Raw genomic sequence first — 19,623 nt, 5'->3', positions numbered from 1 at the left:
CAGCCGGATCCGGGCCGTATCCAGATCTGATGGTGGACCTGCGTCTGGACCCATCCATGACGCATCCCTGAAGTGCCAGCCTCATCAGCCCTGTGAAAACCTCATCGACACGATAGCCATCGGCACTGATCCTCAACAAACTCGTCTCCATACCGATATGACGACTCCGACATCCAACCAGATGAAACTGGATAAAATTCTGAATGTTCTGATCCAATCTGACTTCTGACCTGTAATGCTGCCTGGATCATAATCATACACTGTTTGCTCGTTGGCCAGAGGAGAACTGGCCCCGACTGAGCCTGGTTTCTCCCAAGGTTTTCTCTCCATTCTGTCACCTGAAGGAGTTTTGGTTCCTTGCCACTGTTGCCTTGGCTTTTGGCTTGCTTAGTTGGGGACATTTAATATTCAACAATATTATTGATCTGCCTTTCTTAAGGTGGACGATGACGCAATTTTCCTCTAGAAACAAACTTGTTGGTATTATTTTCATGTCATCACTGTGAAGCTGCTTTGATACAATCTGTATTGTAAAAAAGCTCTATATAAATAAAGGTGACTTGACTTGAGGCGTAATCTTATTCTACTAACCCGAACCCTAACCTAAAAGTCTACTAGTACTCTAATATGAGAGTTATTTGATATGTAGTTGCAAAGTTACTTATAAGTTAGTATGATGTCTAAAGTGGACTATCAAAGTAAAGTATAACCTATATTTTCTTGAAGTGCCCCCTGAGATTATAAGAATTTTCATAATTTAACAACACATTTGCATGTTTACCCTTCTTTTATGTTGGTTATTGTTCAAATTATATGCAGGAAAACAAATAAAATATTGGTAACAAATAAAATATTATAACACATTAACTAATGGGACTTTATTGTTAAATGTGACCAAGTATTTTATCTTTTTGTAAGGGTTTCATTTTATTTTCATTTTATTTATTTTTTAGTATAGTGCTGCACGATTCAAAAATAAATAAATTAAAAAAAATTGCAATTATGAACTGCGAATACGATTTGAACTGTGATATGACAAACATTTAATCTCATTAGAAAATGTTTCATGCTACTGATAAAAAAAATCCCCCAAAAAAGAGATCACTTCAGTGATAATAATAATAATAATAATAATAATAATAATAATAATAATACATTTTTGTATTATTTTTTTATTTATATTAACCTTTTAAAATAATGAAAATGTGTCCAAATAACAATTTAAATTTTATTTTGATTCCAGCCACATTTATTGATTTTAATTTTACATTTTATGATTTAATTAATTATTAGCTTTTCATTAAATCACAACCCCCCTGCATTTGCCTCATGAGAACCAATTGGGAAACACTGCCTTAAAGAAATATTTGACATCCTTATGCTTTCTGCAGCATAAAAGATGTCCATTAGAATTCTGCGCTATATTACAAATCTTCTGAAGCCATATCATGGACAGACTGAAATTTAAATTGTTATTTGTCAATTGTTATTACCACAGTGTAATCAATTTTATAAGGTAATATCAAAGAATTTCTTTGACTCCAAACCAATTATTTTAATACTTAAATTAGCTACCAAATGAACATTTGCATTCCATTCTATTCTGCATTGATCTGATATATTCATCTATCCAGAGTTAAGTCCATTAGGCAGAATGATGAATAGGTTTATTTTCAGCATTATTTCAGCATAAAATTTTCACCATGGCTGCATATTTATGCGTCCATTTGACCGCTTTATGGCCTGTGCTCACCTCATGTCTCCTATCACCCTGTCAGATGCCCTGAGGAGAATGGGCAGGTGGATGCATGAGTCACGAGTCAGTGCTGACAGATGGAGAAGACGCAGAATAATACGGACAGAATAAATAGAATAAAACACAGCGCACAGACAGCCGCGTCGCCCAAAAAATATTAATCTTCAATTCCGCCATTCTTGTTTTTTTCTCTTTGCATAGACCTCTGACGGAAATCAATCTAACGCTCATTTCATTTTAGATGAATTCTATTTCTAAATGTAGCATGTATAGTCTGCTACTTCAATGGGCGGCAGGAGACGGCATGATGGGATTTGAGAGGCTATCTGAAAGGCGTGGACAGGATCCTAGAACTCGCGTCTTGCACCATCAATTTTTACTATCCAGCATATTATGACTGTGGGCCCAGAGGATCTATTAACAAAATGTACAGATGAGTGCCAGCTGCACTGGATCCAGATACAGGATATGAGCCTGTAAACGTTAAGAGAGTTACTTAAAACAGCATTATACAAGACATCATCTATATTATATGGCAGAATTTGTTTAAACGGACTTGCTGGTTTTATAAGAATATATGACTACCATAAAAACGTTTTGTTTTGATAGATGTCAAATGTGCCAGCTATTACTTTGTATAATTGTGTAAACATTATTAATGTGACAAAAAAAAATGCTTTGGCATTGCAGGAAGTAAATGCATACTGTAAGTACACGTGCACGTGCACGTGCCCTGCACCATTTGTGTTAAGGACAAGAATGCTACCTTATAAGCCAGCTTTATGAGGAGAGGTGTGCTATTTCTTTTCTAAGTGATCAGACTAACTATAAAATGGGTGATCAAGATCTCAAAGACTGAAACTGATAGAGAGACATAAGCCAAATCAAGGGACCAGGATATCATAGTAACTATCCCTCTAGCAAACACTCAGAACACCTCAGCAACCACCAAGCAATGTCCTTTCAGCCACCCAGAACACCTGGACAAATACACCAATTTCTGCTCCGGTTAAGGTGCTTTCTAGAAAAAAATAAGGCACACTGTGTCAAAAAAACCCCCCAAAAAAAAAACCATAAGTCGCATCTGTGTATAATTCAAATGTTGTTATTACATTCACATATAATGTCAAATATTGGTGAATAAACTAAAATATAAACACTATTAACATTTATTTTAGTTCCACTCACTTATTCAGAACAGAACGGGAATTTAAAATACACATAAATAACATATATTATAAACACCAAGTGTTTAACTAAGCAAATTAATTTAGCGAAACTGAAACCGGCTTGTCGGAAACGTGTTACACAAGCCCTAACTTGGGCTCACGTACATCTCTCATTCGGCACAAATGTTTTGCGTGTTCGACATTAATTGCATTATATAAGTTGCTTTGGAAAATACAGAACTCATAAATATGGGGTGATCTTCATCTACAACAGCTGAAGACCTCCAGAAAACTATACACACTGTGAAAGTGTTTGTTTACTGTATGTGTACTATCTGAAAAACTTTGAACAAGAATGGTGTTCATAAAACATGGAAACCGCTGCTGCCAATAAATCAATCAATCAATCAATAAATAAATTAATAAAAAATAATGAAAAAGTCTAATATTTGTTCAAGACCACCTGGATATTCCACATATGGGGACACTTGACATGTTTTGGCAAAAATCCACAATGCTTTGTTTAGAGGAATAGAAACACTGAACGCTAACACCAAAACCTCTTCCCAGATCTAAAGCATGGTTGAAGGAGCATCACTGTTTAGCACTGCTTTACTGCCTCAGGGCCTGAACACTGAAAGCATTGAAGCAACAATGAATTCAAAAGCCCATCAAGACATTTTACAGGAGAATGTAAGGACAGCAGTTCATGACTTCGAGCTTTAGAAAGGTTTGGATGCTTAAGACAATGATCGAATCAACAAAAGAATGGTTGACAGAAAAATAATGTGTGTTGTCCTGAGTCCTGACCTCTATCCAGTTGAGATGCTGTGGCATAACCTAAAGAGGGCTGTGCTATCAAGACAACCCAGATATTGTTACACTGAAATTGATTTATGGTAAGGGACGGTCCAAAATTGGACAAAAGTCTTATAAGCAGCTATAGAAAACACTGGAGGTGAATGAGGTGAGGCATCCTCTAAAATAGGTTCTTTATCCAATTCTGGTTCAAACTAAGCCTTGTTTATCTTGCCTAAAAGACCTGACCATTCAGCTTTGTACGAATATTTTTTGCTAAACAAACTGGCTTAGAATGTATTTATATATTAATGTTTTGATGACTGTAGCTCAAACAGTAGAGCGTTGGCGCTTGCAATGCCAAGGTCAAGGGTTCAATTCCCAGGGAAAGCAAGCACTGATAAGAATGTAAAATGTGTACCTTGAAATGCAATCTAAGTCGCTTTGGATAAAAGCGTCTGCCAAATGCATAAATGTCAGTCTCAACCAAATGCAAAACAACAAACATGCCAGCCAACCCATGAAACACCTGGTTATTCCAGAATGTAACTACTGACCTCAGGTGTTATAAAATGCCCTTTTGTTTTATCTTATTCACAGCCTTCTCCCCGCCAGACAAAAGCCGCCAGTCTCCTGGCACACATACATGACAGCTGTGCCAGGGGCTTGTTTTGGCAGAGAACCACGGCAAAACAAGAGAGAGTATTAGTCCTGGTGTCATGGCAGTGGAGTGGGGGATCAATCTCAATTTTGGAGTGCTGGGAGTTCTGGGTGATGGCAGTGTTCAGCCAAGCCCCTCTCTGACTCACTTTTAATGGGTGCAATAAACACCAGCATGCAACAGATGCTGTGGAAACATTGCAATCTATCAGTTCGCCAGTAGTGGTGCGGGTCATTCACCTTCATCAAAGTCTGCCTGCTTGAAAATATAGAGCTCAGCTGAGACGATGTGTCTGAGTCTCCCACCGGCCCTATTTGAATTAATTTGCAAATTTCTGCAGCCAGGAGGAGATTGGAGCTTTGCACACCCCATTACAGTTAGAGCCATGTTGTGTTCAGCTATCTGGGTCAAATCAAAATGATTTCAGCATGAAGATTGAGGTGATTTTTTTTGAGCAGCGGGGAGACTGGAAGCGGTGACATCGTTGTGACATCAGAGCACCACTGTTCATTTGTGAACTCAAGACCGAGCGGCTGCTTTGCTTCACAGATTAGATCAAAGCTGGCAATGTCAGGCTCCATAAACCAACATTCAAGACATGTGTACCCTCGGGAGGCTTTCTTTTTGTAAATATTGGACAGTGAAGTGTGATGTTACTAAAACATGCATTTTGAATGCGTGAATGTGATGACAAAGAAGAACTACTGTTTTACTCAGACCCTAAAAATCTAGACCACCCCATCGTCTAAATCATGTCGATGGATGGCGGACGTTGTCAGCTTCCCGGCGCCAAACATCAATCAAGGAAAGCACGGCCAGTGGAGGGACACTAATTACCCAGGCGTAAGGGCTCAAGCTACAGCCACTCCAGCCTCAATCTCCACACGTCAATCACCCTGAATTGGACACGAGAGGGAATGAGATTTGAGGGCTATGGTGGAAGAGAAGAAGTGTTGCATAAATAGACGTTTGTGACAGCTCTTGGCAACAGCACAGCTAAATTATGGCAGACATTCTGACCTCTGACATAAACTGTGGTTGTTGAGAGACTTTCGTTGATATTTGAGCCATATGGGATAACGGTCAAGGCCTCTTCACCGCCTCTCGCTGATCTGAACAAGGCCCCAAAGAGTTGTATTGAAGCTCTCAAAGGTGACATGTGAATTAAGAAACAAATGTGCAAACAGGTTTTTAACAATTCTCCAGCACTTGCTTATCATATTTTATTACAATAATATTAAAAATGTTCTACTTAGTATGTTATATTTAGGAAATGTTGCTTCTATAAGCTAACATATTTCAGAGAGAAAGAGTACATTTAATGAGAACAAATATATGGCAGGGCTTGATCATAAAAAGTCGGCATTATCTACTGCACAGGAAAGGAGTCACATTGATTAATAGGAGTTGAGGTTGAAAAAAATAGAAGGGCTGGATGACATCAGCCCAAAATTAAAGTCCAACAATCATTCAAACAGCTTGTCCACTGTTGTACTGTAGGAATGGTGAAGCATTTCAGGACGAAGAGGGGGAAACATCCTGGATGAATAGCCAGTCTCTCACAGACATACATGTATTAAGAATCTAAAAATTCTCCTGACCTTGGGCCCTATATCATAAAGTCATCTAGGTTTCATTTAAGTTTGTGCTAATCCTGGGTTTTAGGCTGCGAAATAAAGGTCACTACATATTTTAAAGACAAAACAGTTTGGCTTTTGGCAGTGATTATTTATTATAATTATTTGGTAACACTTTACAATAAGAACTTATTTGTTAACATTAGCTAACATGAACCAGAGTACCCAGAAGAAAAAACACACCAACATGGGGCGAACATGCGCACGCAAAGGCCAACTGAGCCGGGACTCGAACTGGGTATCTTCTTGGTGGAAGGTTGACAGTTGTCATGATTCCTCTGTGTTCAATATTAATGGACTTTTTAATATTGATATTTGTTTGTCTTATTGTGCCTGTTTTAATATCCTGTGCATTTCCATTGCTGTCTTGTTAGGCTGCGTTTAACTCCACTTTAGACATACACTCACAAAGTTCCCTAAGCACTACCCCTCGGGGAAATCCCCACAGCCATTTTGAAGTGTGTTCAACTTCGTCAAGTGGACAAGGGAAGTTTATTTGGACAGAACCTCCAGTTCTATTGATCAACGCGACATGGCACTAAAAAAAATATGTTGGTTATAGTAACAATTATAGTTAGAATCCCTGAATCCCTGTGCATTCATATACTGTAGTTTTTAGTGTTGTGTATTCTAGGCTTAAAGTATATATGGTCAGTTGTTAATATTGTAATTTACCTGACACAATATTTTATTCTGTGGAATGGGGTTTGGATTTAAACTTTGTTCTTTGTTTATTTTACACACCTATAATGTTCTTAATAATATTAAATTATGTATAATTTATTCAACCACTATACTTCTTTCCTTCATGACTGTCATCTACACAACTTTAAATATGATCATATACTGCAGCTCAAGGAAATCATTTATTGTTAATGGCACTTTGGAACATTCTCAACAGCGATGCACTTAACCAAGATATAAAAGCATTGATTGTCTCTTAACGGTAGATTCTGAATACTTGAGCCTGACAGAATTTCTGAGCTATATCTTTAAAACATCCTTTTAGTTGTGGCTTGTTACATCATTTGTAATCCTTACAGCGTGACGTTTACTGCGAGTTCAAGACCTGGCAGTCAAAAGCTATGAGAGCGTGTTGGGAATGAGAAACAGACTTTTATGCACACTGACAGCCAACTGCCTGCATGCATCACATCCTAGAAGGGGCTGCCTTTGTTTCTGACCGCAGAGTTCAGGAAGCTGTATGATACTGATGCCAGGCGACTTACCTGAAGTTGATACAGGATCCTCAGGGAAAGTTAGCTCTTCCTCCACTATCCAAGAAAAGTTCCAGTATTTGGGGGCGGCGGTCGGATTTCCTGAGTTTGTGGATAAGGCCCGTTCTGCAAACAAAAGTAGAATTTTCTGTCAAGGGCCTTTGCAAATATACTGAAGTCAGAATATGACTGAACAACTTAAGCTCTCTGTGATACAGGCTTTCTCTCAACTTTGGAATATCTTAGACCAGTTTTAGCTCCAACCTTGATTAAACTCACGTGCCTGTACCTTTCAAGCAGAAATGGTCTTATTATTGGGACATACAAGGGAATGTGGCTCTACCATTGGAGAAAGCATAAAGGCTAACTTGGATCACGTGTGCCTTGATAACCAATCACATTACAGCCTTGACGTCATTGAATTTCGTTCATAGTTGTGCGACAGTCAGTCACTGTTTGAGGATACCATAGAAATGAATGAGAAGTGTCGTAAACTGAATCATACCTGTCGCACAATTGTCCGTGACTTCTCTTATGAAACAGAATAGATCAATCCAAAGCAAAAGTTTATCAGCAAATAGTTTCAAGATTAGCTCAAGGGCTGTTGATTCATTTAATGATAAGTTATTTCCTCACAAAAGCGGTTTATTCAGCGTAGTGAAGCCTCTCCAACGTTGACATCCATAAAAAAAATGGCCTCTTGTCTCCTTCCCTGTGTACCGCAGTGTTAGTAGGCGTTATGCTTTTTTAGGCTAAGGTTGCAGGCTTGCCTTCAAGTGGCATTGCTTTCAGGTAATGATGAACACCTTGATTAGCTTGAAAACTCTGCATGCAACTGGACCTTGAGGGCCATGCTTCCCATGATTTAAATTATGCTTCTAATGTTGCACTGCAGTAGTTAATGTACATAATGTTTGCTTACAAAAAATCGTCTGCCTTTTACAAAATAATCTACCTTAATTAGTTTTACTTTAGTTGTTTGCTTATTCTAACATCCTTCATTACACACACCTGCAAAGATTTTGCTGACACAGATCATTTGTTTATAGAGCACTGCTTGTCTAAGCTAATTTAGGGATCAAGAACCACTGTAGGTTTCTTTACCATATGCATTATTTATATAAACACATACATTTAGGGTACATTTACACAACACAAATTTACTTAAAACGGAATCGTTTTTCCTTTGCATTTTTCGTGCACAGATGACAGCATTGACAAAACGATCCCCGTTCACACGGATCCATGAAAACGAATAAAAATGCTGTATTATACAAGCCAGGCCAGTAGTTGGTGATGTCAATTTGTAAAGAAACTGATAACTGACTGTTTTTGCACTCAGTCTGAGTGTTGCCTGACAGTCACTCCGACTCAAAATAAACAATATCCCGGAGTATATGTTACTCTAGTAACTCCGACAGTTAATGGATGGAACTGAAGAGCAGCTGACACTGAGCATGCGTTTACCACCGAACATACAGTCAGGTACAGCCACGGTCGCGTTGGCCAGATGGTGTTTATAGCATAGGGGGCGGGACGCTTCAGATTCTAGAGAGCATTTTATTGGACAGAAGATGTGATGAGAGGCTGTTTTGGAACACACCAGCTTATTCATAACATTAAGGCAAACATATTCATCCTAAGAGTATTTTGAATTTTGATTTCAGGGGACACTTTCTAAACTTTATGAACATTTGTATTTGTATATATCTCCATCTGGACCAGGCATCGCAGTCCAAAAAGTAAAATGGACAGATTTCTTTGGTTGTGCTATGACCCTGATTATTCTCTCTACCTTCCGAACCAATTAATAAGAAGATAAATTAGAGAGGGAGTACAGGGAGTCTGTTTTGGACTATAAAACTGCTGGCTGGTTAAGATCTGTCACAGGTCATTGTAGGCTTTGTGGAATGTAATGAACAGTGTGCTTCAGCCAGCACTTTATAGGGCCTCAGAAGATCAGTCACACATATACTCTTTAATCATTCCTAATGACCATTAAGAGAGAATCAATAGTAAACAGAAAACAACTTTCATGAGTAGTTATTAAAATGCAGAAGAGTTCAGTGCATGAGACTGTCACTGGGAAACATAGGCTACAGCCCAGAGCCCTGAATGTTAGTGATTGTTTCCAAACAGGTTTCCCAAACACTCAAGGCCCTCTCAGTCTGTTCACAGCAACGAGTCAACTGGATCTTCACTTAGTACATTTGTCATTATACTCAATATGGCATTGTGGACTCTTTAGTTTGCAGATCAATCCGTAAACAAATTAATAAATAATGGTTGCCATTTATTTAACAGTATGTGCATTAATGTGTACTTACCTAAGAAAGTACTGGGTAATATACTGTAAGGTAACTACACTGGTTAAGGTTAGGTTTAGGGGTAGGTTCAGGGTTTGCACCTTTTACCCAGTTATTGTAATTACTATAATAAGTACATGTACATATAATAAGTACAAGTACATGTACATGGGGAACAGGACTGTCAAATAAAGTGCTACTGGGTTTATTCTCAAAGCTTTTATAAAGCCACCACGTTGAGGATTTCCTATTTGTGTTGTATTCTTCAAACACCTTCTTTAAAGTGCACCAGTCCTGCCTGTGGTCAAAAAGATGCTTTCCATTCATTATGTAAGTGCCCATGGCTGGTTACCCCTCCATCTTTGAGAACTCATGAGCTCTCCATCATTTGATCAATGAGGCTTAGGTTTAACTCTGCACCTGCACACCCCTCGTCATCCACCAGTGCTCCAATCTCAGGCCTGCTTGGCCACAACACTCTTTCTTTCTGAATAAACAAACAACACACGCTTGATAAGAAGCACAACCGGGTGAAGTAAAAGACATTATTTGATAGGACATGATGTAGTGCTGTTCTCGTGGGTTTTGTTTTTGGTTTGCAGTGCGGTGATCCTGAAATAAATTCAATTACCTGTAGAGGGCCATCGGGGGAGTTGCACAAGATCCTCCCAAATATCAGTCCACACAGCACAAGGAGATATGACAGAGTGGTTAAGAGGTCTTTAAAAAAGTACTAGGCAACTTCAATCTATAAACTTAAGCAATAGTTTGCCCAAAAATTAAAGTCCATTATTAGTCATGTCATTCTTCTGACCCCCTATTGTTTTCATGTAAAAAAGAATGAGATGTAAGTAAACATTTCCAAACTGCTCTGTTACGTACAACAAAAGTGGATGATGCTTTAAACTTCAAACTTTCTACTAAAAGCATCATAACGGTATAATAAAAGTAGTTAATTTAACTTGTTATATAACTAAGGCTATATAACCAAATAATGAATAAAATGTTGAAACAATTAAAGAAAACTATTTATATATGAATTGTTGACCTGCTCATGCATCATGGACTGACTTGTAGGACGTCCAAGACACTGAGCCTATTTAATGAATCGGCTGTTTCAGGCCGCACATTGAATAATACCACTTTGATTGATTCTTGTATCCTTCAATCTGAGCAATAGTTGTGTTCTTATTGCTCTAAAAAGGAACTGCAGATAATTTCCCATCAGGCATGAAACAAATTAAAATTCAGTACAAATATCAAAAGTTGATTGGATTTTCTTGACTTCCCTAGTAAGTTTATTATTCACATTAACAACCTCTTTTACATCTATGGTAAAGTAGTAAAATAAAGGCTTAACCTCTTAAAAAACAAAATAGGAAATGTTGATATCTTCAGACGTTATCATTTTCATATAATATATATATATATATATATATATATAATGATATATATATATATAATTTTCATAGTGTATATATATATACATACACACACACCCCTCCCCCTAAAAAAGAGAGCCCGTCCTTTAATCTTACTGTTTTGAATGAGTGCTTGAGTGAAGCTGTAGTTTTTCACACATAATCTCAGATTCTGAAACGCTATGTTAATCACACCTTCTTGTCCTTCAGACATGACTGTCGTGGTGAAGGAGAGAGGTGAAAAATAGGGGAAAATAGAGGGAAATTAGAGTAGAGCCTTTGAATTCGGAATGAGTTCATGCAAACCCCCATGACCCACTTTTTTCCCCCGCCCATCATTCCTATAGCAGCAGAATAGATATTACAGCAGCTGTCTCCGTTTGTATTAATTAGCATTGGATGTGGATACATACATTAAGGCTCTTATAAATTGATTACCCGTCCACTCCTGGCGGGTCATTAAATTCCCGTCAAAGCCTAAGACTAAAGCAAGGGAGGGAAAGAAAGAAAGAAGAAAAAGAAAAATGTCAGAGGCTGAATTAAACTCTGATGCTGCCACAGAGGAGCATTGATTTCTTTCAGGAGCTTGACTGGACTTCCTCAGCATTCTGCACACGTGGATTCAGAGTCACCTAACCTCTACGTGCGCACCTGATTACAGACATGCACTCCTTCATTCCAGTCAGACCTATCAACGGGGTTATGGATCACTGGAGTCGGAGAATTGAGAGCCGGTCCTTATCAATTCACTTCCTATGATCAATGCATTGCTTCAAGTGTTCCCATATGAACAGGCTAAGCTACAGGAAATCCAATTAAACAAGCTTAATTACCAAGCTAATCTCAATGGTAATAACATGAACACATACAGTGGCTTTATGTAAAAGGTTACAAAACCATTTGGAAGAGACAACCTAAAGCTAAGCTTGTCACATTTGTTTTAAGTCTCTGAAATAAGGTCCCAGATCATTGCTAATACACTAGCTAACTGCACACTTGTGAGACACTATGATTAACTGCAAAAAACACAAAAGGGCCACAGAAGGAACGGACCATGCAGATATTCTGAGGGTCAGTTCAATTTAATAAACCGCAAAGCATTACTTTAAGACCACGTTATTGTAGATAACTAAAAATAAAACCATAATAAAACATTTCCGTTTTGCCAAATGCAAGTAAAATTGGCTTTGGGGAGTAAATAAAAGGCCAGTTGAATTGCAGCCTCAGACGGAAAACAAGCTTAAGTGTCTGATGAATATTGCACTCTAAACTGGAGGACACTTTCTCAGTTCTGTACAATCTGATTGGTTGGCTTCACACAAATGATGGAAATAAGGCCTGAAATCTTTACAGGATACTCATAAACATTATTTAATTAATTAATTAATTTATTCACCTATTGTAGACAATGAACCCTAAGCACCCACAATACTTAAATAATCAGAAGCTATATAATGTAAGTTTTATACCTCTGTTTTTCTACATAGTTGGCATGCTTTTTTCAGAAATCTGACTGGCTTTTTTTTTTTTTTTTTTTTTTTGCTGTTTAGGTTCTGTTTGACCCCATCAAAAGCACATTGTCCTATAATACATATGGGGTCACTGAGACAGCAAACAGGTTATGCAACAATTTTCATGGAGGAAAGTTGGCATGGGCTGTGTGTTTTGTTTATAATCAGTTATCATGAGATTAGGAAAGGTCATGAAGATGAATATCTCTACAAACATATTTCACATCGAAGAATCAGGTTGATACCTGATTCTTCGATGTGAAACATGTTTGTAGAGATATTAAAATCACCTTACAGTTGGTCTCCCCGACACCAAACAGAACACAAGGGTTATTTCTTGTGTTTCAGTTTCTAGGAATTAAATTGTGTCAGTAACCTGACATTGTTTGATTATTTTTTGATAATGATTAATATATAATATTTTAATTTTTTATTAATGATTAATTATAATTTTAACCTACTGCTATGCTAAGTTGGTCACAAATGTCAACTTCCCTAATGTAGGACAGTATGGTCAACTTTACCCATCATTAAATGTGGTCTATCACTGTCACAGACTTCTGGGGCCTCATTTATAAAATGTTGTATAGAAACCGTCCTACAATACGATCATTTTTCAAATGTGCACAAGCACTGCATACACCTGAAATTTATACATCACAAATGATCTAGAAATTGTGCATGGCTGAATGGTTTCCTATCTCCGCTTTTTAAATGCCTCCTAATTAATGTCATTAACATATAACAGCGCATCAGTCAACGTCCAAATCCTTCACTTGAGAATGGCGAGCGGCAAGAATTGCTTTGATTTCCAAACACCTGCACTACTCTGACTCTCTGGCATAAGGAATGGTGTATGTGTATGCACAATCTACGTTTAAATCTGTGCGTACGCATGTTTTATAAATAAGACCCCTGGTCTACCTATGAAGAGGGAAACGGTACCGTCAATGTTTTCTCTCTCAATCCAATCATCCATCTATCCATCCAAGACACAAAACAGTATTCACACTACAATATGCCTGCAGTCTTTGGAAGCCTAGCCAGGGAAATCTACACTAAGCTGGTTGAGGTGTGGGAATGATTTATGTGTGACAGCGATGTTATTGCTTTCTGTGATAGTAATAGTGCTTGAAGACTTTTTGACAGCAGCAACAAATTCAAAGGCTGGCCTTGAACCTTTGAACTCATGAGCCAAGATTTCCAATATTTTATGCTGTGAATCCCAGAAGGTTCTTCCATAATCAACACAGGCTCATTGAAAAAACGTGCGGGTGGCGGCATTTCTGCAAAATGAAATTACTTCTTGTATGTTTCGCAACAGTTTCCAGTGAGTAGTGCTAAAAGTGCATTCAGTTTTATCATGAATCTAACAAAGTTTTATTACACTGGCTTTTGTACGTATCACGGCAGTTCTGAAATGAAATGTTCGGTGAGTGCCACAAATAGTTTAATACTTTTTGAAAGTATTGAGTTTGAAAGTAATGTTCCTCCTACACTAAACCTAACCGACAGTGTTAACAAATGCGTACATTTGATAAAAATGCATTTGCTGTGGTAACCATGCTATTTTACCTTGCTTCTACAAGTCTTTGAACTCTTGTATCACGACTTGTGTTTCACGGGACTCCACATCACAAATGCAACGGTGTATCAGGTGAGCTACGAGCACATTTACTGTATCTGGAGCTGGTAATGTGATGTAAACCTGAAACCATATCCTGTTACTTTAGTTTACAAAACGTGCACTATTGTAAAACTGCCACAGAGCACAAATATGGTATGTGGTATACAGTAATGTAGTCTGCAAAAATAATGCATTTGGGTATAAAACAAGGAGGCTTATTTAATTGATAATTTAATCAATGATCATTTTGACATTTACAAGAAAACGTGTCATAAATGATGACTCAGACTTCATGCGACTAATGCAGTTGTCCCCACAAGAAACAAGAATTTTTGCGAATCAAACAAAAGTTGACAACACGACCAATTAATCCACAGAAAAATCTGTTGTTAACTTGTGTTTTCACCACAAATTGTTCTATTGCACCCCCATAGTAAAATGAAGCAATGATATTGACCCACATTTGAGATTCGATTTAGCTGGAAAGCTTGATAATGCAAACAATCGCGTAAATTGTCCAAAATGGCTGTTCCGCAAGCAGCCGTTCATCTCCATTGCCTCTGACGTTGAGGAAGTCATTGAAGGCATGGACACACCATTGATCAGCAAAGCTAATGAGGCAAAATCATTCACAAAGTGAAGTGGTTTAGATTTTGTGCAAATAAGCTAAGCATGGCCATCAATTCATTTTCAGAACATCTGTCCTAATGTTCCACTCCAGTAGTCTACCCAACAGGCATTAGAGCGGTGAAGATCAAAAACATCTACCTCATCATTCAGATACTCAATAGGTCTGACAGCTTAATGACTCCACAGTGTAGATAATCTCTGGCTATAATGATGAAGCTGGCAATGTGGTGTGAATAACTCTTAAGGGGGATGATGTTGAATATGTACATAGATGATAATGATGATGATGATGATGATTATGATGATGATGATGATGATGATGATGATGTTGAAAGTGGTGCACGACAATGGTGATGAAATGGCGATGATGGAGTATTGGCATCTATGTTGCATGACCACCCTGAAAAAGAAGAGAAATATGACAATTAGCATGCACTTTAGATCAATGAAACCATTATGCGTATTTAGGATGGATCCCAAACTTTATCTATCATGGTGATATTGAAATCCAATACCTAATTTAGACAGGTATCCCTAGTGGCTCACTCTAGTACCATATGCTACAAATATTTCTCATGCTTTGAGTATGCTGAAAAATACCACTCAGACACATTAAATTATGATTGAAAAACAATATGTAATGGTGCTCTGTGTTACAACACTTAGGGGGAAGTGGGAAAATAGACAGACAATCACATAGGGTTGTGCCTGTGGGTAAGATGTGCCATCCCCTTAGTGCATAATTTTTGTCATGTTAATCATTTTATTGGCGAGAGACTAGCCATAAATAGTTACATGAAGATTCCCCCTCTCTCATTTACATGTAACCTGACCTGTCCATTTCACATCATTACTGTACAGCTCCGAACTACAGTTTATAATAATTAAAGGAATTGCTATGGGTACAGTATAATTCAGGACACAGTCTTTGGAGGTGTGTCCAAAACAACACTATCCATTAAAGTAATTGGTTATTTCATCAGTAAAAAAAATTAAAAATCTATCAAAATATAGCCAGATCTAGCCAATGAAGCCAACCATCTGGAATGAGAATGGTTTATTTACCTTTGAATGGGTAAAAGACAGCAGCAATAATGCAGCACTTTTACTACTGTAATATACGATCATATGGCTGGGAGAACTAACATAGTGAGGCTAACATCGTATACACTCCCTGCACTCCTGCAGATGTTACTGCTTGTACTGAAAAGCAAAACTGTATTTTTAATGAGGGGCATCTAAAATGAATTAATGAAAATATGAGGGCCTGGTATTTAATGCATTTTATGATTGAGCGCATTTGGATATGGCAAAGTAATTTCTTATCTAAATGCAAATTAGTAACACTGGGAATTCATGTCTTGTAAATATTTCAGTTTTCACAACATTTCAATTAGACCAATGTTTTGTTTTATTCCCTTCCCTTTAGAGTTATTTAAAAGACTGTGGAAGTAATCATTCAAAATTGTGTTGCATATGAGCTCAAAAGTTAAATGTCAGAGTTTTTTAAACTTATTTTGATGCATTTAATGTGCATTATTAATGAATTTTATTAATTATTATTAATAATTTTCGCATGAAATGATGTTACGTGCATTTGGGTAGAAAACAGCAGAGGAGCCAAACATTTAAAAAGCCTTATCGTGTCTCATCAAGCCTTACATTCTTAAAGCTGCAGTCGGCAAGTCTGGAAGATTGGGTCGACTTAGCCAAAATTTTGAATGTTTACAACTCTCATGCCCCTCCCCCACTACCAGCGAGCACCCTCCCATCGAGGTCGTGCTCTTCTCTGCTTGTGCACCAGATTTTCTGTGAACGCGTCCGTCTCTTCAGCATCGATCAACACCATGTACTCGGAGGTAGGCTGCCCTGGCTAATCTATCCATAGATAGCAATAACCGAGGAATTGGAAGCTTGTTAGTAGATTTTCTCTCCGCCATCACGCTTCGTACAATCCAACACTACACACCTGCGAACTTCAGGCGTGTCGTGTGCATGTGATATTGTAACGTGCGCGAGGGAGGGGGGATCTGCGGCGTGTGCACGACCTGTGATTGACAGTCAGATCTCACACCCCCCTGCGCTGATTGGACCCGATGATCCGGGAGCGGTGGATTTTTGCAAAACAAATAACACGCTCCAGGTGGAGTTAGAAGCTCTGTTTTATTCTAAAACCACCTTATTTATGTTGTTCTGTCGGATTATAGTGTCGATTTCATGGAATATGATCAAAAAAAATTTGCCGACGGCAGCTTTAAATGTAACTTTTATGTTTTTATTCAGCAAGAAAAAAGAAAAAAACTTTCATTTTAGGGCATTGGATCTGCTTCAGGTCTTTGTACCATTAAAATATCCTAAAAGTTCCATAGCTTAAAACGTCCCCCTCCTTGCGCTGCTCCGCTTCAAGTCCAACACACGCTTACATTATTACACCAGTGGTGCATTATTGCGCCATTAGCATTCAGGAACTTTTGTTCAGTAACAAAAATGAAAGCAGTGAGAAAACAGCAGTTAATAAAGCATCTGATCATAGAGATGTGGATATGTTTGCAATTCAAATTCACCGGCATCATGTCGACAGACTAGATCATTCAAATGATATGATATGATAGTTTGAAGTATATTTGAGACTGTAGATTTTACAGATCTGACTATGTGAGACTATAGTTAGAATTTTGAATGAATCCCTTTTCTTTGCATGACACATTGACATTACAGTACAGAGTGGCTCTTTCGGCATTATCCTGAACATTTTATTAAGCATTCATTTCATGTGTCAGTGAACAGAAGAGAGACTCTCGGGAGAGTGCGTAACCTTCACATCCTTTGGGTTTTCCCGGCAAAACCAGCCTTCACACAGTCTACAGGCTTCCATTGACAACCTAGGAAGTCGGGGAAGGTCTCGTTTTTTTTTTTAAGCTCCATTACAAGCTGTTCACACATTGGCAATAAAAAAGCGATTAATATACAGAACTTCTTACATATAACCCCTTTAAAAAGCATGCATTGTCAAATGTACTCTTAGAACAGTTGGATCATGGCTCACCAGTTGAGAACCACTATTTAACAGAACCAGATAAACTATTCAAGATGTTGGCCATCTTAACAGGTGATTGTACGTACCTACCTCAAACTCTTTTACTCTAAAACCAACAGATATTACCTGCCCTAAGGATCAAACCTGCCATTTTTCAGCCTTAGTATCAGTGAGATGGGGCGGTGTATTTGGCGTTCAGAATACTGACACAAACATAATCTATCAATAAAATACCCTCACTGTATGAAAGTGGATGTGATTTAGAGCTACGCCTCCCTGCTCCCGCCATAATCGGGAAGTTAATGTAATACAGGCCTGGCTTTTAAAAAGTGAAACGACTCTCTATAAATCTCAACTGCAGCTTTGACCTCTCTCTCTTTTTCTGCCTGTCTCTTTCTTTCTTGTTGTACAACAGCGCCTTATAAATCATGCCTTTCAACCTTCAGTAACCTACCTGCACATCTGCTGTAATTTTCATCAAAAAATGTTTTTAAACAAAGTCATACACAAAATTACGGTTGAACCCTAGAACTTTTTATCATTCACTATGGTGACTCTTAAAAGACATAAGAGTCAAACACAACTTAATGTCAATGTGAACAGCATTTGCAACCCTTTTTACTCCACTCACATGTGTTATTTCAAGTGTAACCAATAGTCAATGAGTACAAATGTAGAGTAGGATTCATTTGAATTGCAAAACAGTGGGCGTTCCACGCCAGAATGAAGCCAGGCTGTATGTGAGTTTGCTAAAACAATAACAAAATAACTGTCTATCTATTGGTTAACATCATCCAGTAGCATGTGGGGTGATGGCAGCGCAAAAAGAAAGTCATTTCAGAGCAAGAGGCAAATTACATTTTGATGAATGATTACAGTTTACTTTGGGGGAAAATACTGTGATGAATCATTGACTGTAAGGTTTGATTTTATGTTCAAGCTCTGTCAACCTCATGACACACATGCTGTGAATGCCACAGTCTTTCGTCCTTCAGTCTGTAAAAATGCATGTTCAATAAAACACTTACAATGGAAGCCTAAGGGACATTTGTAATGTACAGTGACTGAACATTTAAAATATGAGTAAAATGTTTTAATTTATAACCATAACTCATACCATAATGTGCAATCATTCACTAACAAAAATCTGTTGAATATGAAGAAAAAGACTGCGGACTTCTGATACATCTCGGAATAGTTCAGAAGATAAATTGTCCTCTTGTAATCTGCTATTGGTGAGTATCTAACGTAGGCTACCTGATCTTTTTGAAGATTCACTCACGTTATAAATGTCAAATAATATAGATTATAATATAAATTCTTGCACTTTGTTCACCCTTGTTGGCCTGGTGATGAAAAAATAAAGAGAAAAAGGTTGTTTTAGATCTAATTGCATCTTATTGCATCTCTTCTGCTTTTTCAGTTTCTCGCGCCATGTTTTAAAATGCCGTGTCAAGTCAAAAGTTCAACTTTTGTAAACACGTCTCGAAACCCGCGCTATTTTCCATTTTGTTCGCGCTTTAAAATCATAAGCGCGTTCCTTAATTTAGCTTACTGCAGTTTTAAAGCCCTCACTATCTGTTATAATATATGGACATGGACATGGACATAATACGTTGCTACGCCTATAGGCTATATATGTCTATGGGACTGCAAGTCGACAAGTTATAGTAAATGCTTGTGTAGGGAGTAATTACATGCTTGATTAGTGATATTAAAGTGTACTTTATTTGTGTTACAAGTACATTACAAATTCATTACGAGTGCCTTCGTGTACCATAAGTATATTATATTTGAGTAATAGGCTATGCTCTGTAATACCTTTGGCTTAAATTCCAAATACTACAAATTGC

General features: G+C 37.8%; 1 protein-coding gene across 2 annotated transcripts in view; it reads right to left on the bottom strand.

Moving 5' to 3' along the window:
* alk (ALK receptor tyrosine kinase) overlaps window positions 1–19,623 on the bottom strand; it is a 399,864-nt gene that overhangs the window by 241,326 nt on the left and 138,915 nt on the right. For both annotated transcript variants that reach the window (XM_079853870.1, XM_079853871.1), the window contains exon 2: window positions 7,251–7,364. In XM_079853870.1, the coding sequence (XP_079709996.1) occupies window positions 7,251–7,364 (114 nt within the window). The remainder of the gene's footprint in view (window positions 1–7,250; window positions 7,365–19,623) is intronic.

The sequence above is a fragment of the Squalius cephalus genome, assembly GCF_949319135.1.
Source record: "Squalius cephalus genome assembly, chromosome: 20".
In the NCBI taxonomy this organism is placed as follows: Eukaryota; Metazoa; Chordata; class Actinopteri; order Cypriniformes; family Leuciscidae; genus Squalius; species Squalius cephalus.
Note: the sequence above shows the minus strand (reverse complement) of the source record. Positions and strands in the feature narration are given on the sequence as shown.